Below are 24493 nucleotides of genomic sequence, written 5' to 3' on the forward strand. Positions count from 1 at the left end.
CCCCCTGCCTCTCTGAAACAGCTGCTGACAGCTGCACTACATGTAACTCCGCGCAGGATCTTTGTAGTCGAGCCTACCAAATTCACATTTGTTGCTGGGCTCCATCTCTCCTGCCCGGAGCCCCACGCAGCTGCACCAAATATTGACGAGTGCCCCTTTCTCCCCAGGGCCTGGATGATAAACAGCATGCGAATGCTGGAGGCCAGGCAGAGAGCTCTCAGCAGACCAAGAGGATGCCAGTGTCCGGAGTTGAGAGAAAAAACACAACAACACACAGACACATACAGGCCCAAGAACCAGAACCAAATGTCTCCTTTTATTGCAAAGTCAAAACGCTTTTTATTTTGTCTATTTATACAGAATTTTCGCTGAGGACTGCTCTACGCAACAGCTGAAGGTACATTGGTCCGACTGTTAATAAATAGTCTTAAATAAGAAATCAAGCAGGTTGGAGGGAAGCGAGCTTATTGTCCCAAACGAGCGATTGGAAGAGGGTCTAAAAAGATTTCTGATGGACATAAATAATTTCTTTGTTTTGTAACAACTATTTACATGTTTCAATGTACAAATGAAGCTAACCAGAGGCCGTCTGGGCTTAACTGGTGAGGAAACTTGCACCAAGAGGGGATCACACAAGAATCCCCAGATCTGCCAACAGACAAAACAAAATGTAACAATAACAGCAACTCTTCCCTGTGGACCAGACAGAGTGAGGGCTGCAGCCCAAGCTACTGAAGAAGGAAAAACAAAAGAAAGTAAAAAACAAAGTTTTCCCACAGTTTCCAGCAACCAACTTAATCACAATGGAGAAACAGTTCCCCCTACAGCAGATCCCAGGGGTCTTCTGGGTAACCCTGTTCTCTGTTCAGAGAGCTCCGTGCTCCCCAAGCCCTGTGCCGCAGCTGGAGGTGGGGTGCATGGCATTTAGGGGACCCACCGGCCAGGGTGAGGAAGGCTCTCACCAAGAGCCATGTCAGAAAATGGCACTTTCAAATCTGGTCACTTGATCAGGAAGTCATTCTCAAAAGGCTTCTAGGTCCTTGCATTTGGGATCCACGCCCAGCAAACCCTACACCCAGCAGAACCCCCACTATGCTTCAAGGAGCCCTCGATAAGGGTCTGCCAACGAAAAGGGGGGCCCACGGAGGCCCAGTCTGAACCCAGACTTCAGAAAACAGCTATCAGTGAATAACGGACAACCTACTTAGGAGACAGGTGGTAGCCCTATGGAGAGCTGGGCTTCCTTGGTGCTTCTATAAACAGGGCCGTGCCGGCCAGAGCTCAGGGTCAAGTTGCAGGTTCTGTCCTAATGCCATCGCCCTCCACTCCCCTTTACACAGATCCTAGCGTGGAGGGGAACTGAAGAAGAACCTGCAGACATGTGCTGGGGCTTCAGTGCCTATTTTAATTTCTGCCATCACACGTCCAGCTGAAAGACCAACACGCCCCTTCCTCCAAGCAGAAATTTGCCCTTTCCCCTCCCAGCCAAATCTTGGATTTGGGCAAGTCTCCGTAAACCCTGGGTCTCTGGAAACCTCAGACAAAGCCCAAATGGAATAGAGAGGGTGCCCCCCTCCCTCCGCCAGACACAGCTTCTGTTTATGAAATCAAAGTAAACCAAGAAATGGGGATAAATTGTTTAGGAAAATATATCTGTAACATCCTAACTATTTTCATTCATTTGTTTTATTGGGACATTTATTACAGGAAGTTCCGCACCGTTCCTTCAGCACAGACACAGACGTGCCCACCCCGGCCGCGCCCCTTCCTCCCGCCGGGGCCTGGCGGGGGCCGCTCCCAGTCACCCCGAGCGAGTCAGCGCAAGGCCGAGGCCCTGCAGCGTGATCGGGGCCGGGCAGCTTCTCCTGATGGACTTTTCTGCCTGTTAGGTTTTGCTTACAGCAGCTTGTAGGATCTTGTCCGTAGGATCTTGTCCATAGGATGACAACGAAAAACTGACCAAAAGCCATTTGCCTCTCAAATTCCTGAATGCTCCTACACCGTTAAAGTTGGGGAGGGGGCAGGGAGGTCTCGCAAAAGGTGGCCGACCGGTCTGCTGGCTCCTTGACAAGGCGGGCAGTGGGACACGCTGGGCGGTGAGTCATAGGATCCAGAAAGAGGTCGCCCAAAGGGTCTGACTTCTAGGAGGGGCTAGTGGCAGCCACAGGCCCGGACAACCATGTTTCTGTATTTCTTCAGGATGACGTTGGAGCTGTCGTCGAAGTAGAGGACAGAGATGGCATTGAGCTGGGTCGGGGCGCAGCAAGGCTTGGGCACCGTGTCTGGGTTGATGAAGTGGACCTGGAACACACACCGAAACATGATCAGAAGTGGTCAGTCCCTTCTCTCTGTAAGCGCATGTGCTGCTTGGGCGAAATGACTGAGGTGACACTCTTGAGTGTGACCAGTTCTGAGCACGCCACGTGTCACTAACTCGGTTCTGCGATTATCCCTGCTTCACAGAGGAGGGAACCCAGGTGCCCGTATAGAGCTGGGAGCACACAGTTGGGAAGTCAGTGGCCAGATCAGACGCGTGGGGCACATCTCTCTCCGTTGTGGGGCTGGATGTTTAACAGCACTCCTGGGCTCCAAGGTCAGAAGCTCCCTACCCCCCAATCATGACATCCAAAAATGTTGCTAGACGGCAAATATTCTGGGGGGGCAAAACTGCCCCGAGCTGAGAACCACTGAGCTGGCCCAGGGTCAGCCTACAGGCCAAATCCTGCCCCGCAGCCTGGTTTTGTGAATAAAGTTTTATTGGCACCAGCCCCACCCATTCATTTACATAGCGTCTAAGGCTGCCTTCTTATGAGGAGGGTGGAGCTGAGCAGCTGCAAATTAAGACTCTTAAAGTAAAAAATATTTACTATCTGGCCCTTTTCAGAAAAAGGTTGCTGACCTCTGAGCTAGACCTGTCCTGTTTAAGAAAAACATAATGCAAGCCACACACATAAAATTAATTTAAATAATGTATTTAATCTAATCCGGTATTTAAAAAATATTATTTCAATATATACTTAACATTAAAAAGTCATTAATGAGATATTTGACTTTTTTTGTGCTAAGTCTTCAAAACCCAGTGTATTCTATGTTTATAAAATATCTTGATTCGGACTGAGCACATGTCGCGTGCTCAAGAGCCACATGCAAATGTAACCATCCTGGATAGTACAGGTCTGGGCCATACTGGACCATTTCACTTCTTGAGCAATAAAAATAAGGGGCAACGAATTCGGGCAACACTTGGGTGGATGGACATCAACAGGAAAGCAGAGTCCAGATGGAAGAAATGAAGAAAGAATGGGTCAGTCGCTCAGGTTTACTGCCCCTTCTCACTCATGGGCTTCCATGTGCCTTGCAGAGGACAAGGGTCAGGTGGCAGACAAATCAAATGCCTATAGGGGCCACATGAGTGTCACCGACGCGTGAATGAGGCCAGGAGTAAGGACGGGCAACCTAAAGGTCTCTCTTCTCGGGCCACAAGCACTGCTACACCCAAAGCCCATGCGAGCAGATGTGCCAGCTGTGCAGGACAGGCCAAGATTCAGCTCTGTTCTGTTTTTTGGTGAAATTTCCAGGTTTCCAACACACTGTATGTGCCCAGGGAAAGCACTGCAGACGACCCTCTGCTCACTGGCCTCCGGTCTGTGACCCCCGACACAGACCAGCACACTTTCTAAACTTATTACGGACAATTTCAAACCTTAAAATCTAAACCTTCCCCCAGCTTTTTTGCCCAGGAATTATTTTAAAGCAAGTCCCAGAGGTCAGCTCATCACATTTGTATTTCACTGGGACTCCCTGGAAGACAGGGATTCACCCCCTTTGAAAGCATGACCTTCATTTCAGAATAACTGGAGGGTTTGGTCTGAGCCTGGAGGTCTCTAGTGAAACACAGAGCGGTGTTTCACAGGGCCACGAAGCAGGGTCTGAGGGTAGAGGTGTGCCTCTGGCAACCTGGGACAATTCCCAGGGTCCTCGGGGGGACAGGGGAGCAAGTCCAGGCCACCGAGCAGGCTGGGGGACTGTGCATCTCCAGCGCAGGGATGTTCAATCCTAAGTAGGCCTCGAAGTTTGCTGTTGGGGGAGGGGCCCTGGAAAAGCAATGCCCAAAAAAGAGGCTTCCCTCTACAGACAGAGCCTGGTCCAGAGAAAGGAACAGAGGAGCTTTTCCTCCAAGATGGAACACATGGGCCAGGGACAAGGGACGGAGGTGGATTACTAAAAAGAAGCACAAAAGCTCCATGACAAACAGAACTGTGGGACAGAGGGGTGGCCCTGGGTAGTGAGCTGTCTGTCATTAGAAGCATTCAAGCCAGGGAGGATGACCAGTTGTAAGGAAAGGGCCAGGCAGTGCTCATGGCAGGGAGCTAGGTAACCAAGGTCCTTGAACGCCAGACTCCAAGCTAATGAACCAAGTCCTTAACTACTACTGCTGTTGCTGTTGCTGTTGCTGGGAGCATAGTAAAAGTAACGTCTGTTTTGTGTTGTCAGTTCTGGGCACCCAGTTAAAAGCTTTAATCTCATCACACTGACTCCTCCAATGATGCCCATGGAAGGTCAACCCAGAAGAGCCCCATACCCCCCATCTCAGGATCCTAATATCCTGTTGGATCATTTTCCTGTCACTTCCTCAGTCTCTGAAGTTTCCTCATTTGTTTACTAATCATTTCCTCCCCTGGAAAACGAGGCCCTGAGGGCAGGGCCCACGTCTGTGCTGGCCCCTGCGGTGCCCCCACCTCCCCACGCAGGGTCTACAAACAGTAGACCCTCAACAAACATAATAAATACCCTGAGTGACTGAACTGTGAAGTTCAAGGCCAGGAGGTGGAGATGTGAGGTGTGGGAGGGGGTGAGCTCTCAAGCCCCCAACCCAGGGGAAGACCAGACACTGGGGGGGGGGGGGGGGGCGTGGCAGGTCTATAGATGTGGAGCAGACATGCTGACGGCCACGAACTGTGGCCCCGGGACAGAGGCAGTGCCATGGCCCGGCCACATCTCCACCAGGCACAGTGACTATTGCCCACGATACCTTTAAGAACCCATGAAACTTCTCATTTATATTAAAATCAGGAGAAATAAATCAACTTTAGGGTAAAAAATTAAACACATCTTTATGTCAGCACAGTAGAAAAATATAATTTTTAACCTTTCTTTTTATAGGGAAAGGGGCTTGAAAGTCATGACGTGGCCTTAGGCAGAGATCTACTCTGGGCCCAGCTTTGAGGAGCCTGAGGCAGGATCTGGGGGCCCTGCTCCCCCAGGCTGACCGCACCCCAGTGGCATGCGGGCCACTCACCAGCGTCTGCACGATGGCGTGGTTGGTGGCGTTCATGTAGGAGTTCAGAGGGAAGGCACACTCCCCCTCGCAGTAGTAGGCGGCATAGCCCTCGGGTGCGATGATCCAGTCCTAGGGAAGAGGAGAGCGTGCGGCTGTGAGGGCTGCACCCAGGGCCCCACCCTCCAGGTCAAAACCCTCCTCCTGTGGGCCAGACTCCAGTACTCCCAAGGTCAAGGACACCCTCCTGAGCAGCTGTGGGTCCTGCAGAGGCAGGAGACATGGGTGGCAACCTCTCATGGTCCCAACAGAATGCAAAATGAAGAAGAGACCACCGAGGGGGCTGGGCTGAGCCCAGAACAGACACGTGTGGCTTTATGGGAAGTAGCACAGAGACGGGTGGCCAGGGTGGCATCACTTTTACCTCTACTAGGTGGTAACACACTGGCTATTTGCATAAACATAACCTCCACACGGCACGCAGCTCCCCTACCTGGGAGGGAGACACATAGCTCATCACGGGGAGAATGAAACGACAGTGCGGAGGGCCCAGCATAGTGCCTGGCACCCATGTGTGGCTCAGACAAGAATGCCCATGGCCATGCTTTCTTTAAGGTCGGGTTAGTGCAGAAAGACTGTTCTATCGATAAATGCACCCCTAATTGACTCAAGTCCGTGGAACCTTCCAGCAGAGACTGGAGTTTGGGGCTCTGTTCCAGCACAGAACTCAAGCAGGACCTGGCCCCCCTCAGATCATGGGGTGTTGTCATGAGCATGAGGACAGAATCAAGGAGGGGTTTGCGCTGGCTGTGCGCACAAGTGCCTGGCTGTATATAGGGGCATGAGCCCCAGGGAAGCATCTGGACTATCCCATTGACCTGGTGATCTTCTGACAGCACCCCACTCAGGATATCTGAGCTCCATGAGGACAGGAACATTGTCACGCTCAGGGCTACACCTTCAGGACCTAGAAGAGGGCCCAGGATGTCACAGAGATTCCTAGTTATAAGTCTGCATGACCCTCACTCCTCTTCTAGGATTCATCCCCTGCCCTTCACCTCACTCCATCCAAATGGTTCCAGAGGGAGCAGTCATGTTCCTATAACATGATCCCACCCCTAACACAGCTCATTGGTTCAGTAACAAGCACCTGACCGGAGCTGGGCCAATCGGTTCCTTCACTGGGAATTTGGATCATGGGGGCGGGGGCAGACAGGGCAGAGGGAGGGAGCCGCTCTCCAGGCAGCTGGATTCTAGCACAAGTTTGAGAGGAGCAGCCAGTGCAGGAATGGAAACAGGGTTCATGCGCAGAACGAGGTTCAGAGTCCAAAGTGTCTGGGTTCCTGGTTCCAGCTTGAGTCTCAGCCACATTTCTGCTCTTGGGTTTCATGAGGCACCCTAAATCCTCTACCCTGGTCAGGACACTTGATAACGGGGTCTTAGCTGATGTAGAGGAGAAACATGACTCACTGCACACGTGGGGCACAGCCTGCAGCCTTGGGGGTGCACAGGGTCTGCCCCTTACCTGCCAGCCCAGGTCGCGGAAGCTGACGTACAGCTCATGCTTCTTGCAGGCCTGCCTCTGGTCAGTGCTGCTGTTCTCTGCGGGACGAGCCGGATGCGGAGAGACAGGAAACACACTCGTTAGTTCCTCAGCCTAAGGCAGTGGTGTAAAGCCAGAGGGTGGCTTTTCTGACACAAACACTGTTTGAGAGCCCGTAGCCTTCAAAAGCATTTCCACCCCCCAGCAGACAGTCCCACAAGGGAGGTGCCAAACCCCATCCTGCTCTCACAGTCGGAGCTCACAACATACTCTGGATCCTTCTGCGGACACTGGTTTCTTTTATACCCACGTGTGGTTTAGATGCTGACATCTGCCCGGATTCCATAAGGGAATCAAAACCCATCCACATCCCACACCGGCTACAGGAGGCTGCCTGAGGGCTCTACTTCCGACCAATCTCGCTGTGGGAGGGGGCAAGAGGGGTACAGACAAGGTCTGGGACAAAGTCCCTATCACCACCACCACCAAGAAGAAACAAGAGGCAGAAAGTCAAATCCCACTGACCTTCCAGAAAAACACACCACTGAGGTTTCTCTGAGGAGTGAAATGATGCACTGGGGTTTTCCAGAAGTACGTGAGGCTTGCAGGCATGTGGGTTAGGGATTAAGCATTTGTAAACACGGAGAGATCTCTGTCTCTGTCTCACACACACACGTGCACATACCCTGCAGCTGCCTGTCCACAACTAGCTCCTTGAGCTGCTTGTGGCCTTGGTCTATTGGGCCTTGGGCTTCAACATGAAGCCAAGTGTCATTGCTGTGCTTTAAGGCGGGGTTGGAAAGTGGCAACCAAGCCACTACTTGCTCTTCCTCTGCTCACAGCAGACATTGCTAATCAATCGTGGCACTTTCCCCTCACTGAGCCCTCACCTAGCTTCAGATCCTTCTTTTCTTGGTGTCAGCACCAAGCAGCCGGCAATGTTGGTGCAGAAAGGGAAGGAAAGGGATGATCGAGAAGCAGGCCCCAGCCCCGCTGCCTTCACTCCAGTCCTGCCCCTCCAGCCCCAAGCGCCAGCAGGCGAGCAGGAGGCCAGCAGGAGGCGAGCTGCTTCTCCGCCTCCAGGAGCCCCCTGAGCAACTAACAAGTTACAACTGGTGCTGAGGCTCAGCTCCCACTCCTCAGGGTCATCTGCTGAGAATGGCTAACTACCAGGGAGTTGGGTCCAAACGTGGGTGGGGAGAAGGGTGTGGAGGGAAGGCAGTGACCCCAGTCTCTCATCCCAAACCACAGCCTGTGAAGAGCAGTGGAAGGCCGGGGGTGGGTTAGCCTGCAGGAAAGAGCTTCCTGGCGGCAGCACGCTGGAGCACGTCTCCTTCCAACGCACAGGGCTGCCCTGAGAGAGGAGCTGGCTCGTGCGGCCCTACAGCAGGACTCCGAGTCTGTCATCTGGGGTAAAGCACTTCAAATGGGCATGAGCATGCACGCACACACACACGTGTACACACACACACAGCTTCTGGTTTACTGAGCCTGCGGTGGGGTCCAGGCCTCAGTATTTCTTTCCTTATCAAACTTCCAGGCAGGGTTTAACTGAACTTCCAACAGGGCCAGGAAGTAGAATCCACAGGAAGGAGGCAGATTCCAGGCAAGAAAGAATAGCTGCCACGTGAGGTAGTGAGAGCCTCATCCTGGGGGTTATGTAAATGGAGAATAGCCAGGAATGTGGTGGGGGAAACTGAGTGTGGAATTCTGAGACTTTGAGGTACCGCAGGTAGGGCTCCAAGACATGGAGTCTTTGCTGGGATGGAATTAGCCAGTATTTCCTACCTCAAACAGGCCTCAGACAGGTCTCCCTACACTGACTATCCCTCCCTGCCTGCTCCCCACCATTTTCAGAGCAGCCAAAGGATCGAAGGATCGTCTAATCCACCCCCACCCCTCACCATAGCTGAAACTCTGCAAAGGCCTCCTAATTTGCTTTGGATGAAGTTCAAGCTCAAGATGCGCTCACGTCACCAGCCCTCCCCTCTCCCCCGTCCCAGCCACCACATCCTCACCCTCTCCCCTCGTAGGTGCCATGCAACCTCCCACCACAGGCCTCCGCACCTGCAGGTCCCGCTGCCTGGAGCCCGGAGCGGAGCTGACCCAGCCTGGCCTGGTGGGCACCTGCCCTGACCGGGGCTCCCAGCTGGTAAGTCTTTCCTGAACCCTGCCCCCAGGGGTGAGTCCCTAGTCGCTGTCCTCAACTCTCAGGCCTGTTATTAGTTGTTAGTGTGGCTGTGAATGACAGCCACCTCCTGCAGTCTGGAATCCCCAGGGCAGGCCATGGCTGGCTTTCACCGTTGAACCCCAGCCTCTAGAGCTCAGCATGGAGCAGGCTTCCAACACAAATTCAGGGTCTGGTTGGTTTTTAATGTGGGAATCAGAGACCCCTTTGAGAAAAGATGGATGCACCTGGCAGAAAAGACGCCCTACAAAACCTGCGAGCAAACTCCGGAGCCATCCACACCCCTCGCTGGGGCTCAGCAAGCCCGCACCTCAAAACCTCAGCAACCTCAGCAACCTACTTCCCTTCTCCCTCGAAAAGGAAAAAGAAGCTGTTGACAAGATAAGCTTGATTTGGGGGTGTGGTCTGCTTTGCATATTCTAAATACCCCATGTCCCCCTCTGTGTTTCCTGAGACCACCCCCAGGCCCAGGAGCCGGGACAGTAGGTGAGCTCTGCTGCGAGCTCCAGACAAGCGAGGCCAGAGGCTGGTCCCTGCCTCACGACCAACCCAGAGTGCTGGGAGAGGGACTCCTGACAGGGAAAACCCATATTTAACAAGTATTCAAATTTGCCAGGAGTTTCAAGTATTCTTCACTTTAAGAAATAAAATTAAGGTTGCCGCAAAGTCCCCCACTTTGAGCCCTCCCCCCACCCTGGCAGCAGCCTCCCTGGGCAGTGGGTGGGGCGTCCTCCCACACAGGCTCTCACAGTTTTCCTTCATTTATCTGTAGCCATTGTTTTGTCCACTGAGAGACTTACCTGACTGGCATCCTGCTATACTCATGTTTGGGGACTTGCACTTCTGAGTGAATGTGTGACTTGGACACCGGTCATGAGGGGAGTCTGTGGGTTGTCTGCCTGCTCCGTTGGCTCCAGAACAATCGGTGGAGCGCATGAATGGCCTTCGAGTTTCGCTGGGCCCCGTGGGGCCCTGGGTCTGTGTTTGGACCCTCCCGCCCTGGGCGTACCTGCGACGTTGGCCATCCGCAGGGCTTCCTGGTTCTTGGGCGTCTTGGAGCGGTTCTGGCCGCGCTGCCGGCTCCCTGTGGAGCGGGTGCTGCGAAGGTGGACCTCGGTGGCCTTAAAGAAGGCCACCATGAAGGGCTGCTTGTTCTGGGGCCCGTGCCGCCCGATCAGGCCCGCCAACTTGGGGTTGATGCTCTGCCCTAGATCGGAAGCAGACACATGCATAGAAGGTGGTTACAGGGGAGGTGGTTAGCGGGGTTGTCATTTGAGCCTCACAGCTCACTCTCGAATTCCTATCTGTCCATCCGGCCTGTATTTATTCAGCACTGGCTCTAGGCCAGGCGTGTTAGGAGCTTAGAACACAGTGGGGAACCACACAGAGAAAACTCCCTGTCCCCTGGGCAGGCATGCTGGGCAGGAAACACAGATGGCAGGTATCCCAGGGTGAAAACACGAAGCAGGGGAGGGGCAGAGCTGGGCTGAGGTTTGCACAAGGTCTCAGGCTAGAGGAAGCTCCACTCATATTTCCTTGGGCGAAGCAGGTCACACGATCCACCTAATTTCAAGAGGTTGGGGCAATCCTGCATGATGACAGGGAAGGTGGTAACAGTTGCAAGCAGCCCTAATGTCTACCCCATCTGCACAGAGGGGCCACTTGTGCAGAGAGCTGGGTAACAGCGAGAAGGGGAGCCATGTGGATACTGGGGAGAGGGCATTACAGGTAGAGGGCCCTGCAAAGGCAAATGCCCGGAGAGTGGAGTCAGGTGGGCATGTTCAAGGAGACTGGCAGCCTGGTTGGAGCAGAGAATGGGGTTAGAGGGGTAGAAGGGGGTTCAGAGGGATAAGTAGTGGGGGACAGTAAGGCATCAGCAATCACTCTATCTTACTCTGTTTACTGAGTTGAATAGTGTGCCCCCCAAATTCATGTCCCCCAGATCTCAGGATGTAACCTTATTTGGAAATAGCATCTATGCAGATGAAATCAGTTAAGGGCCCTAATTCAACGACTGGTGTCCTCAGAAGAAGGCCAAGTGGAGACAGACAGACAGATAGACAGACAGACACACACACACACACAACATGGCCAAGGAACACTAAAGAACGCCAGGAGCCACCAGAGTCAGGAGAGGCAGGGCAGGACCCTTCCCCAGAGCCTTAGGACGAAGTGCAGCCCTGGGACACTTTGATTTTGGACTTGCAGCTTCCAGGCTGAGAGGATAAAGTTCTGTTTTCTAAGCCCTCCAGTTTGTGGTACTTTGTTACTGCAGCCCCAGGACACTCATACAGTCTGCATGAAGTGGAAACCATGCCTGTTGGAGAGCTGAGGATTGGGCAACTGAGTTGTTTGCAAAGACCCTGGAGACTGCACTGGGTGGGGGAGGATGGCAGCCAGAGCCCAGGGGGAGGTGGACCTGGGTGGGCCTGGGCCATGGAGTGGCATTGGCCAGAAATGGTCATATCTTCAGAAGTTTATTTTTAAGTCCACCTTTAGAATTTGTTTTATTTGTAATGTCTTATTTAGAAATAACTACTGACTAACAGGAAGTTGAAAAATAAAAGCCTTCCAGGAGGCCCCATGTCCTTTCACCCCGTTTCACCTAATGGTCCCATAACTAGAGTATAATATCTCAACTTGGGAAATGACCAACCCAGGCTCTGTTTTGAGAGAAACTGAGGGAAACTGCTGAGGGATTGGATATAAAAGATGAGAAAGTGAGAAGTCACAGGTAACTTCTGCATCTGGGCCTGAGCACCTGGAAGTCACCAAGGAGAAGGGAAGGACTGTTCACTGAGGTGAGGAAACCATGGCAGGGGTGGGGGGAGATGGAGAACAAGCCTGGAGGGGAGGGTGGCAGGTGGCAGGGGAACATCGCAGCCTGGGTTCGGCTTCTGATCAAGACCGGCTCTGGCCCAGGGCCAGCCTTCCTAGGTTCAGGTCCTGTCTCCGCCACTCAGCACGCAGCTGCCCCTCAGAGCAGAGCTTCGCACCTCAAAAGTGCCCGGTAAGTGCTGGCTCAGGGCAGTGGTCAGGGTCCGCATGGGGACTGGATGAGCGCACCCGGGGACAGTGTGCAGCTGGGCACTCCACGTGCAGGTGCCCATCTCCACCACTGAGTGATCAGGGCACGGGGCACAGGCTGCACCGGAGCGCCCAGTGAGGAAGGATCTGGAAGGATCTGGAGGCCTGGACAGGAGGAAGGGCAAAAAGAGGATATGGGATCCTGGGGATCGAGGGGACAAAGCGGATGGAGCAATAGCCATGTCCTGTGCTCTGCCAATAGGTCGAGCGTGATGGCAACAATGAGGCCATTGGCCAACATGGATATAATGTCATGTCCGGTGGTAAATAGGGTTCCAAAGACAGATAAAGCAAGGGATGGGACAAAGAAAGCCTATCATAAGACCGAATAACCTGCTGGAGGAGAGCTTGGGAGCAAAGGGGCAAACCCTGAACTCAGGTCAGGCTGCGTGACCTCCACATTAGGTGACGGGTCAGAGGCCAGCAGAATCGGCGCTCCTGGAGCACTGGGCCCATCCACATCTGGAATTAACTTCACCTGGAGCCCCCCAGACGGGCCGAAGTCAGGAAACCCGCCTCCCAAGGACCAGGCCAGCACCAGGGGTTCACTTTGGTTTTTTAACAACGAGAGCGTTTCAAAGACCAAACTCCCCGACCGCCACTATTTTTCTCTAAATTAACCCCTTTAACGTTCTCTCTCCTGCATTCTTTAGCGGGGTTTCCCTGAGTTCACCCATCTATAATTGGAGCGGTTCTGTAAAAGGAACCATTAAAGCTGAGCCGCTAGGATTTGCGTTCCCCCCTGGAAGGCTTTTAAGGGCAAAATAAAAATGCCTGAAAACACGATGCGGCCCAGATACAGTAACCCTACACTTCCCATGGGGTGGAGGGCAGGCTGCTCCTCCACTGTCATGACTCCCAGGGCCAGGGACCCAAAGCCTTAGCTGGGAAATGGGCGACGGAGCGGGAAGAAGAGGGTCTCTGCACCCGCATCTGCCGCTGACCAGCCTGCATGGGACAGACAGGTGAAGCTGCATGCTGGGCCCAGACCCGTCCACCAAACACACCACTGAAGACACAGCGGCTCCTCCACCTGGCACATGGGTTTCGGGGGCTGTGTGGGTGTTGTAGGGTGTGTAGGAGCATCCCAGGATGCTCCCAAAAACATGTCCAAGTGTCTCCTGAGAGGCAAAATGCCCCAGATGGAGAGCCGGGGCCTGACATACACCTACCCCGGAGCGAGACAGTAACACACAGACAAGTCACTGCAGCCTTTAACTGCAAAACCTGAGAGACCATGGGATGTTATCAGACAAGATAATTAAATTTGGGGGCATGGCATGAAGTAGTGACAAGCCACCTCAACAAGGCATTGCAGTATCTAGGCCAGTGTTGCTCTGTAGGGTGCACTGGGAACAAGGCTGGCCCAGGCTCTCGTCGGGCACACAGAGGGAAAGGCCCCTGAGATCAGCCCCGGAGTGAGAGGACCAACGCGATCCAGTGTGACTACAAGTGGGGGAAAAGAAATTTAAAGCCTAGACAAACACGTGTGGGTGTGTTCATATGTAAAGTCCATTTTTATTTTAATACCCCCAAAAAGGCTGGGACAGATTCTATGGGGAGAGGACATGAGGGTTGGCTGGGAGAGGGAATCTGTTCCATTTCATGGTGTTACGGTTACAGCCTTTTCTTAGCACATGCAAGAGTTCACTTTATTTGTATTTAAATGTCCAAGGCAAGTCATATTGAATAAGTCGGGCCGAATATATTAGGCAGAGGGATTGAGGTGGCTGAATAAATGGGGGGGAAAAGATATACATACTATTTTAACATAGGTCTATATCTTTAGGAAAGTTGTAGCCAAGGGTTAATAGATTAAAAAAAACACACACCGTAAAGATTTTTCCAAGAATAGGGTTGTCCTATATGCAAATAAAAATACAGGGTGCCCTGTTAAATTTGAACTTCAGATAAATGAATAATGTGTTTGCAATATGTGGGACATACTTATATTAAGCAATTACTAGATGTTTACCTGAAATCCAAGTTTAACTGGGGGTCTTGTATTTTATCTGCCAAGAGGTGATCCTTAAGTTAGGAAGGAAAGGTTTACCAGATGTACGATCACAGCAGATCCCCTGCAAGCAAAAGGAAGTGATGGGGAGGTGTCTGGCCCACCCCACAGGCAGGTAAGAGGGCCCAAGCCAATAAATTTGCTGATTTCTTCTTTAGTAGATCTCACAGCTTGCCTCTCTCTGGTGTGTTTTGCTTGTTTTGTTTTGTTTTTTGGCTTTTTAATTTTTTTCATTTTTAAATTAACATATAGTAAAATTGACACTTTTTTGTGCAGATTGTCAATTTTAACCCATATGGTTCCATGTAATCACCACTTCTAACAGTACAGACCAGCCCCAGCACCCCCAAAATAACTCCCTTCTGCTGCGTTTCATCTCAGTGTGTGCAACCCAGAGGCTGTTCTGCTCCCCAGGACAGGAGGCCGTGTCTGGAGACATTTGTAGTTCCCCCGTGTCGTAGGCTGGGGATGCTGTTCATCGCCCTCCAGTGCACAGTGGTCACCACAACAGAGGAAGATCAGGTCCAAAATGCCAGCAGTGCTGCGGGGACAAACTCTGCCAGTCAGGCCTTCTCCCCACCCCCAGACTCTGGCAACTAATGGACTGTTCTCACCCCTCTAGCTTTGCATTTTGCAGCCATTTCACATAAATGGACTCTCAGTCTTCTGCGTTTATTTCAATCTGCATGTCTGAGGTTCACCCAAGGGTCGCAGGTGTCAGCCGTTCATCCCTTTGCTGCTGAGCAGTGTCCCGCAGCGTGGGTGCACGCAGGCTGCTGGCCGGTGCACCTGGCGCGGGACATCGGGGGCTTCCATGAATATCATGAAAAGCATCCGGCAGAGAATTTTGCGAGGCCTCTGTTTTCATTTCGGTGACTGAAGCAGAGTGGAGTACGTCGTGGGGCCCACTTCCCAGTCTCTGTGCAGTCTGGGTGCCCGTTCACTCCACCATGACGCCTGCTTCCTGAAGAGGGCAGGGAAGCTGGCCAAGCGGGCTCCACTCCCACAGCAGGGCTGAGTAGAGGCTGCCCAACCCCAGGATGGCTCAGCGAGGCAGGGGCTGCAGGGTGCAGACCCCGCGGCCCTGCCCGGCCCCCTTCCCTGGTGCTCCTCCACCCGAGGAGGTGCCAGTCTGACCCTTCCCAGCCTCCCTGCAGCTCCTTCTGGGATGGCTGCAGGCTCCTCGGGAATGTCTTCCTCCCCACAAAGGCAGGCACGAGAAGGGCACGTCCTTTGTCGGGCCCACCTGCTCGGGGCGTGGTGCCACCGGCTGTTCTCACAGACGGCTTCACAGGAACGCAGCTGCGGGCCTCCATCCGCACGCTGTCCGTCTGCTTTCGCACTCACACAGAGCTGAGCCCACGACAGAAAAGGTCTGACCCACCCGCAAAGCCTCTGCACACAGATACCAGAATGTCCACTAGCTGGTACTTGACAGAAAGTCTGTCGGCCTCTGCTCTAACCAACCCCAGTTCCACTTCCTTCCAGACTTGTCAAGAACACCACAAATGTCCCCATGAGATGAGACATCCCAGTGCCTATTATTTGCCAATTGCAGTATCCTGAGAGAGCTGGTTCTCTCCATTACTGTCCTCAGCAAAGACAAGAAACAACCATTTCTGACCATTTGCTCTGAGCCCGGCACTGTGCTGAGCCCATTCCATGGGCAGGACTCTTGATCTCGTATTTACAGATGAGTCAAGTGAGGTCACAGGCATGAAGCCATCTACCCTGGACCCACTGCCATGGAGGACAGAGACAGAGTCCACACCCCGGTCCAGCTGACTCGCCACTGAGTCCAGGTGGGCGTCTGGGAAAATGCAGAAAAGAGAGCTCTCCTGGGCATGGGTTGGGCCACCTGTGAGGCCTCCGAGGATAGGAAGGGCTCCCTGAGGCACAGGGAGTAAGGCCTCCCAAGAGGCAAGCCGGGGGGGGGGCTGGATGCAGGACTCTGAGTTGGGGACAGGGACCAGTGGCAAGAGCAGAATCAGCAGGTCCAGCCCAGAGGAAGAGCCCCAGGAGTAGGCATAGAGCACAAATAGGGCCTCTTGGGAAAGAAGGGGACGCAATCTGCCAACAGACAGAGCAGCATCTTGGTTTTCTTGTGGTGTCTTTGTTTCCCAGGTCCAGGGCCATCAGCTGCCCCAAGGAGACCCAGAGCATAAGAATGTTCCTATTAATTGTGCAAAACACATTAATTCCAGCTATTTCTCTGGACGGACTGAGGCCCAAGTGACAAGCAAGACCATCATTAACACTTGTGACATCTGCTTGGCCCCAATTACCCAATCCCGTCCCTGCCACCACTGCCCGCCCAGCCCTGGGAGGACCCATCCCAGCCTGTGGGCCATCAAGGCCTCCTTTCCTCTCTCACTCCAGCTTCTGGACAAACAGGATGTGAAGCAATCACAAGGGCACGGGCGCCTCGAGGCAGCTGCGCAGGGGCGGGTTGCTCGCCAACCTTGGCTTTGCGGGGCTCAGGCTCCGTGGCCGCCGTGGGTGAATGGCTCGCCTTCCACGCCATCCCAGCAGCTGCGGCCTGAGCATCGAGCGTATGCCCTCAGTCCCTTAAATGCCATGCAATCCCATCCGATGCCACGTGGGACAATCAGGAAGAGGTCCTGCGCCTGAGAGGAGCCTGGGGCTCTGCACGCAGATACCAGAATGTCCACGTAGCTGAGTCCAGGAGGCAGGGACAGGCTGGGGGGAGCAAAAGGGGCCTCCTGGTCCTGGAGCTCAGGGCACATTGGGCAGCAGCGGGAGGACCACCAGGAGGAAGTGTGAGTTGGGGAAACGAGGCAGCCAGGTCATCTTCTGGATCAGAGGCAAGGCTGATCCACACTGCCCTCCCAAGCCTCCAAGTTATTTCTTTTGTGGCCAAGGGAGAGGAGGGGACCCCCATGGGCTAGGACAAGATGCTGGAGTCCTCATCTTGGGAACAAATGACCAGATGATTCCACGTCTGCAAAGAGGAAAGAGTCCCCAGCCCACAGCCGCCTTCATCTCCCCGCAGCTTTCCGACAGATGGAAGGCAGCAAGGGGAAAAAACACCAAGTGTGCTGATCTGGAAAGCAGCCAGAGTCCGCCCGCGCCATCCTCAGAACTCAGGCCCCGTCCTCAGGGCCTCGTCCCTGACTCCAGCAGATGGTCCCTTCACACCCGCCTCTTCCTACAAGGATGGGAGCCACACAACAGCAAAAGGCTCGCTCTGTCTGGGCCTTAGCCCAGCGCCTATAACAGTCCCTGGCACATCATAGGTACAAGCGTTTGTTGAGTGAACAAACGTGCTTCCTATGCAGGTGAAAAGGCTGTTGACTGTAGGAAGCTGATTTTAACAGGCAGGTGCTGAGGTGGGGAGAGCTCGACATCACTCCCAGGCCTGGGATACGCTGCCCAGGGCCAACGTGTCCTTCAGGCACAGTGCCCGGGCCCAGGACATTTTTAGGGGCCCATGAAAATGTTTTAATGTCTCTTAAAATCATAAGACAAAACATGAACTGTTCAGGGTCAGAGAACATGTTTTAATTTTTAATCCAGCCAGGATTGCATTCGTCTTTATACTAACATGATCATAAAACATAATTTTTAATATATTTTTTTATGGAAGGAGGAGCCCACAGAAGTCAGGTGCAGCCTGGCCACCTCTGTGCTGAGGTTCCTTCAGTTAGTCCTACAGAAAAGCCCACTATCTCTGGGTTCTTTTCAAACTCTCTCCTTCCCAGGAAGGAGGTGTGCCGAGAACAACCAGGCAGGAGCCAGATACTGCAGTGTCCTGGGCTCTCTATCTGCAGCCTAGTCGTGTGCCCAAGAGGGGCTCACTGATCACATAGGGCCCCCAGTCTGGTCCCTGGTGAACACTTCCTCAGAAGGCTTTCCAGCAAAGAGCAAGTCAGACTCCATGGTGACACAAGTGTACCTAGAGCTGAGTGACTTTGGTCAAATTTCTTGGCCTTCTCAGTCTGTCCCTCATCTGTAAGATGCTGGCAATAACCTGGGCAGGGTCATTGTGAGAATTAAACATATTAACAATAACGATAATAATAGTAATATCTGATACTCATGAGCACAGACAGGATGTCGGGCCAGGGCTCAGCATTTTGCATGAATTCACTCTTGTCTTCCTCCCAATCGTTATTAAACCCATGGGACAGATGAAGGGACCAGGCACCGAAAGGCTAGGTTAGCTGCCCAAGATGCCAGGAGGCTGCCTGGAGGAGCCCTGGTGACTGCATAGGAGCCGCCAGGCTGTCCCACTTCTGCACAGGAACCCGGCATGGGCCTGGCCTGCAGTGAGGGCTCAGCTCTCCCCAGCCCCACCTAGACAGCCCTCTTCTCAGGGGCTAGCTGCTCACAGGTTCCCTCCACTCAGCGTGCCCCCCCTCCTCTCCCACCCCCCCGTGTGCTGGGGACGGGGGGGGGCTGCCTCTCCTCTTCCATACAAGGGAAAAGCCAAGCAGACGCCAGCCTCCCTCCTGTGGCATCCTGTCCTGGAGATGAGAGGATGCTCCCAGTTGGCTCCCGATGAGCCACAGGTGCCCGGGAGTTTATAGGCTTCTCCCCCGCCCAGGCACACCCCGCAGAGCAGAGGCCCAGCTGTGCCATCCCAAGGAGTGGTAACAGGAGGGTGACAGCTAGAGGAAGAGGGAACAGGCACAGGCTGCCTGGGTGGTCTCGGGCGGCATTTGGAGGCCAGGTGGGCAGGGGGCTCACCTCATACAAAACAAAAAGCTTCTGAAAAAAGGCCTGTGATGTGTGTTCCTCCTTAGAATGGAAGCAAGCTTGCTTGTATCACTATCAACAACATGCCCATTGTAAGGGTGAGGAAACTGAGGCCCTGACAGGTGACAGGGCTCTGTATTCTAGCAGCTGCCTAGTGGCTGCAAGATGCTGTCTAGGTCTGGACAAGGATTAGATGCTGCACCCCTGGCTCGGTGTCCCATCTCCTCCTCTCTGTGATGGGGACCAGGAGCTGGGCATGGGTGCCACCACCCAGGGACTCAGCTTATCCAGGTGCTGTTGGAGGCAGCGGTGCTCACGGAGTTATGTTAATGCTGGTGGGAAGTCTCCGGGCAGGGACCAGGCTGTCACTACAGGCAGCTCAGGCTGGCACACAGAGGTGGGCATCAGGCTGCCCAGCAAATGAACCCCAGAATCCACAGACTCCCCAGCAGGCCCTGCTGGTCTTTCACCAGTGTTGACATCTATCAGGAAAAGGCTTAGTCCTGGACCCTGAAGGAAGCCAATCAGCTGGGTACCATCTTATTAACGGGGCACCCCAAAACAGAGGGCACAACTCTGCCCAGAGTGTTATTACCGACCCAAGCTCCAAGTTACCCAAGGAGCTTCCAAGAAAAGGCATATTCCCGGGCCCGCCCTCAGGGACTGGCCACCAGGGGTCTGGGGTGGAGCCCAGGAATTTGTACTCTCCGTGCCTCCCCAGGAATTCTGATGAGCACCATGCTGAACAAACTCCATGGCAGGGAAAAAAGAATCTCACAGCCAGGAGCCTGTGGTCTGCGAAATGCTGGGCTCACTTGTGTCCTATCTCACTCTCAAAAGGTCCAAAAATGCACATGCCTAATTGGTCAAGTTGGCCAGCTGGCAAACTTTGCCTCTTCCCTGACCCAGGCAACCACACCAAATGGCATGCACAGAGCCTGCACAGGCTGAGCCCCAGGGCACCCTTGCCCACCCCCCAGTGCTCATCTGGGAGGGGAGGAGATGGGGCACCGAGTCAGGGGTACAGCATCCAATCCACGCTCTAACTCTAGGTGGCATTTGTGACCACTACGCTAAACTCCCCATGGATGGAGAGGGGTCCTGGCGGCTGCTGGAATGTGGAGCCTGCCGCCTCTCAGGGGTGTCAGTCTCTGCACTGGACTGTGGATGGTAATGGCAGTGTCGAGCTCACCAGGCTTGCTGAGGATTACGGGAGACAATGAAGGACATAAAGCGCTTACTTTGTGCTGAGCAGAGGAGCTCCACAGGCTGAGTAATTAGGCTTTTCACCTGCGTGAGCTCACCTAATCCTTCACAACCTCCCTGGGAGGTGGAAACTATTATGAACCCTACTTTTCAGATGAGGGACATGGAGTGACTCACCCTGGGTCATGTGGTAGAAACAGCAGAGCTGGGATTTGAACCTGGGGAGTCTGGCCAGCTCTGGAGCCCACACTCCAACCATCAGGCTGTGCCACCTTGATAGTGCTGAGCCTTATCCACGGCCTAGGGGGAGCAGAAGCTGGAGACAAAGGGCCACAAAGACCCTGACTTTGGGGGAAAAGGAGGATGGCACACCTGACAGGAGGGGGCACTGAACTGAGTGTCACTTAAGAGAAAAACCAAACCTGGAAGCACAGGACCCACTGAGGTCCAGTTGGAAGGTCTAGCCAATATCTGCAAGTCCAGGGAAATGGTCACCCTGAAGAGAGAAATCAAATCTACCTTCGCCTCACTTTTACCTCATCTCCATTAAGTTCTGCAGGGGCTTTTCAGGAAAAAGAGAAGTTGAAAAAGTGCTATATGCCCCATCAGGAGGGAGATTCACAATGGACATCAGCAACATAAAAGCTCTGTTAAGTTCTGCAGGGAAATCTGTTTCGTTTCTCCAACCTAGCATTTCTCACACATAATTGACCGTGATCCTCAGCAAGGGCTGCAGACTTTTTCTCTCAGTATTATTTCTGAAAATAATAAATATTTTCAGCTTTGTGGGCCATGGAGGCTCTATTATAACTACTCACCTCTGCCGTTACAGGACAAAAACAATCCTAGACAATCCATGAACCAAGGAACGTGGCTGTGTGCCAATGAGTCTATTTATGGACAACGAAGTGGAAGTTTCGTGTGATTTTACATGTCACAAAATAGCCTCCTTTTGACTTTTCTCAACCATTTAAAAATGTGAAAACAATCCTTAGCTCACAGGCCACACAAAAACAAACTATAGGCCGAATCTGACCCACAGACAAAGTTTGCGGACCCCCAATATAAAAAGATGGGAAATCCGGCATCTTTGATGACCCACTTTTAAGTGTCAGGGGTGTGGACAGGGGAAGGAGGTCAGGAAAGGTCGGGAGACCGTCCATAGGAAGAAGACTGGCCTGAAAACAAGATAAGTGTGGTCCTCAACTCTGTGGCCCCCTTCCCATGTGGCTCATTAGGCCAGTAATTCCAGACCAAAGCAGCGGCCTCTGATAGGATGGAAAAGAGGCAAAGCCCAGGAGCAATCGAGGAAAAGGTTATAAAATTCAGCTACGCTGTCTAAATCCACTTGGCAAAACCCAGCATTAACCACAGTAAGAGGGAAAATACAGACTGGGAAACTATCTGCAGCTCAATCACAAGGGGCCAAACGTCTCTAAAATATAAAGAAGAGAACGACTAACACCTGGTGAGAACAGTGGGCAGAGGATGTGCCGAGACGGTGCACAGGGCACACCCGAGGAGGATCCCAGCTCCAGGATCCCGTCCGTCATCTGTGGGATTAGCAAGAAAGGATGAGTTTGGGAACTTGTGCCGGCTAAGATGGGAAAGCAGGTGCCCTCGGGAACTGCTGGTGGGGTGCCGAAGGAGGGGCCCCTATGGAGGGTAAGTTAACAATATCTGTCAAATCCACAAATAGCGTGACTGCGGGCATTTATCCCAGACCTACACTCATTCATGGGGACAATGACGTTTACACTGAGGTTTTCCACTGCAGCCCTGTTTGTAAAAGCCAAAGACCAAAAACCTAGACGTCCCTCCCAAGGAGACTGGGTAAGTCACCTTTGGTAGCAATAACAACAACAATAATAATAACAGCTTAAAGCCCCACCCAGGGACCAGCAGCCTCTCCATCACTTGGAGGCTGGTTAGAAGAGCAGACTCCCAGCGTCCACCCCAGAATCAGAATGTCCATTTTAACAAGATGCCCAGGGGGTTCGGGTGCATGTTAAGGCACTATTTTAACTCTTTCCGTATTAACTCATTTAATCTCAGAACAGCCCAATGGCCCCGGGCCCTCTCATTACCTGCCTGCTGGAGGGGAGAAGCTGAGACTCTGAAGTTGAGTCACACAGCCAGTAAGAGGCAGAGATACACTCACTCCACAGAAACACAAACACAAACAAACACAAACACAACAGCCTTTAAACAAATGAGGAAATCACTGAAAGGACCAACCTCCAAGATAAGTTGTCTTTGCCTCAACCAGGGCAGTGGTTCTTAACCAGGGGCAATTGTGCCCTGCAGGGACATTTGGAAATATCTGGAGACATTTTTGGATGTTACAACTGGGAAAGGCCACAGGCACCGGGTGGACAGAGGCCAGGGTGCTGTCAAACATCCCACAATGCCCAGGACAGCCCAGAATGTCCCGTGGCCTGGGGTGCAGGAGGCACAGCAGGACGTCTCAGACTGTTATGTGCTCAGCCATCCCCTGGGGCTCATCAAAGTGCAGGTTCTGACGCAGCAGCCCTGAGATGGGCCAGAGTCCACGTTTCTGTCCCTGGTGCTAAGGTGCCACTCAAAGAGGCCTTACCCGACACAGCAGCCGCCTGTGTAATCATCCCGTGCAAAGGGGCTAGTGGCTGCTTTCGGTTCAGATCCAAGGCTGGACACAGAGGGCTGGTTGGGGAGGAGGCAGGGGAAGCCTTTTCTTGGGGGAAACAAGCAGGAGCATAGTGGAGGCCCACATAAGTCCAGGAGTACAAGTTGCATCAGAATCGCCTGGGAGGGGGCTGGGACTTACCATCCAAGGTCTCCACAGAGAGCTGCAGGCCCAGGTTGTGCCGTGGGTTGACCACCCAGTGGTTGCTGGTGGCCGTGATGTCGAACACCAGCCAGCCCTCCTCCGACGCCCAGAGGGTGCGGCTGTCAAGCAGGAACAGGTCCGACTCCCTACAAGAGAGGAGGAGACACAGGCTCAGCCACCCAGTGATCCAACAGACACTGATGGAGACGAGGTCCATGTGGGGTGGGGGAGGTGGGAGGAGGTCTGCTGGTCCCCAAAAGTGAGTGTATCAGACCAAGATCCAGGCACAGAGACCCCTTAGTAGCTGTGAGAACAGGGATTGCAGGAACGGTGTAAAGAGATAACACAGGAGACAGGGCGCTGCTAGGAGGCAAGCTCGCCCTTCAAATTTGTTAGAGGGATGCCAGTGGTACAGAAGTGATACAACCCCATGGTGCTGGACATCCTGGGGAGCAGTAGTTCACACTTGCTGATTACTCGCCAATTGCCAGGCATTGTCCCAAGGGTTCTACACACATTGTCTCATTCAGTTCTCCCAACCCTAAGTTGTGGGGATATTATCATCTCCATTGCATACGTGGTAAAACCATGACTTGCCCCAGGTCATTTAGCCAGAAGTTGCCAAGTTGGGGCTCAAGACCAGGCAATTAGGCCCCAGCACAGACACTCTTCATTTCCAGGCCATGCAACGTCTTCCCAAGCCCATAGGTGTTAGGAGGTGAACTCCTAGACTGATGTTATTAAGCCCTTTAATTCTCTCTTCCTCCCATGATGCAATAGCAAAATGGGTAAGACCACAACTGACCTCGTAGGGGACAGAGGATGGATAAAGGGATGGATGATAGATGGGTGGATGGATAGATGGATGACAGATGGGTGGATGGATGGATGATAGGTGGATGGGTGGATGGATGGATGATGGATGAGTGGATGGATGGATAATAGATGGGTGGGTGGGTGGATGACGGATGGGTGGATGGATGGGTGGATGAGTGAGTGGATAGGTGGATGGATGGATGATGGATGAGTGGATGGATGATAGATGAATGGGTGGATGGATGGACGGTGATGGGTGGGTGGATAGATGGATGATGGATGGGTGGATGGATGGATGGATAATAGATGGGTGGGTGGATGGATGGATGATGGATGGGTGGGTGGATGGATGATAGGTGGATGGGTGGGTGGATGGATGGATGATAGATGGATGGGTGGATGGATGGATGGATGATAGATGGATGAGTGGATGGATGGATGGATGGATGGATGATAGATGGGTGGTTGGATGGATGGATGATAGGTGGATGGGTGGATGGATGGATGGATGATAGATGGGTGGGTGGATGGATGGATGATAGGTGGATGGGTGGATGGATGGATGAGTGAGTAGATGGGTGGATGAATTTTACATTCCTAGATAGTAGAATTCTAGTATCTAAAGTATCATAACATCTCTTTTTAATTATAAGGATTCAGTTTCAATATTTTGAGTCTTTGATAGTCCTCAGCAATGCGATGAGAGAAGACACACTGCTCTGAACAAAACAGGCCCCCAACTGAGACAGGCCCAGGCCCCTGTAGGAACACCCACCACAGCACAGAAGTCACAGACCTGGGTGGTGCTGTGCTGGGAAACTGTGCTTTGTAGG

General features: G+C 53.0%; 1 protein-coding gene across 1 annotated transcript in view; it reads right to left on the reverse strand.

Moving 5' to 3' along the window:
* Positions 1-311: 311 nt before the first annotated feature.
* BMP7 (bone morphogenetic protein 7) overlaps positions 312-24493 on the reverse strand; it is a 76332-nt gene continuing 52150 nt past the window's right edge. Inside the window, exons 3-7 of the mRNA XM_016203170.2 lie at positions 22842-22990; positions 10019-10216; positions 6804-6880; positions 5300-5410; positions 312-2301 (exon numbers count right to left, since the gene is read on the reverse strand). Coding sequence (XP_016058656.2) covers positions 2152-2301; positions 5300-5410; positions 6804-6880; positions 10019-10216; positions 22842-22990 — 685 coding nt within the window. The 3' untranslated portion in view covers positions 312-2151. The remainder of the gene's footprint in view (positions 2302-5299; positions 5411-6803; positions 6881-10018; positions 10217-22841; positions 22991-24493) is intronic.

Source organism: Miniopterus natalensis, chromosome 7 (assembly GCF_054644295.1).
Source record: "Miniopterus natalensis isolate mMinNat1 chromosome 7, mMinNat1.hap1, whole genome shotgun sequence".
Taxonomy (NCBI): domain Eukaryota; kingdom Metazoa; phylum Chordata; class Mammalia; order Chiroptera; family Miniopteridae; genus Miniopterus; species Miniopterus natalensis.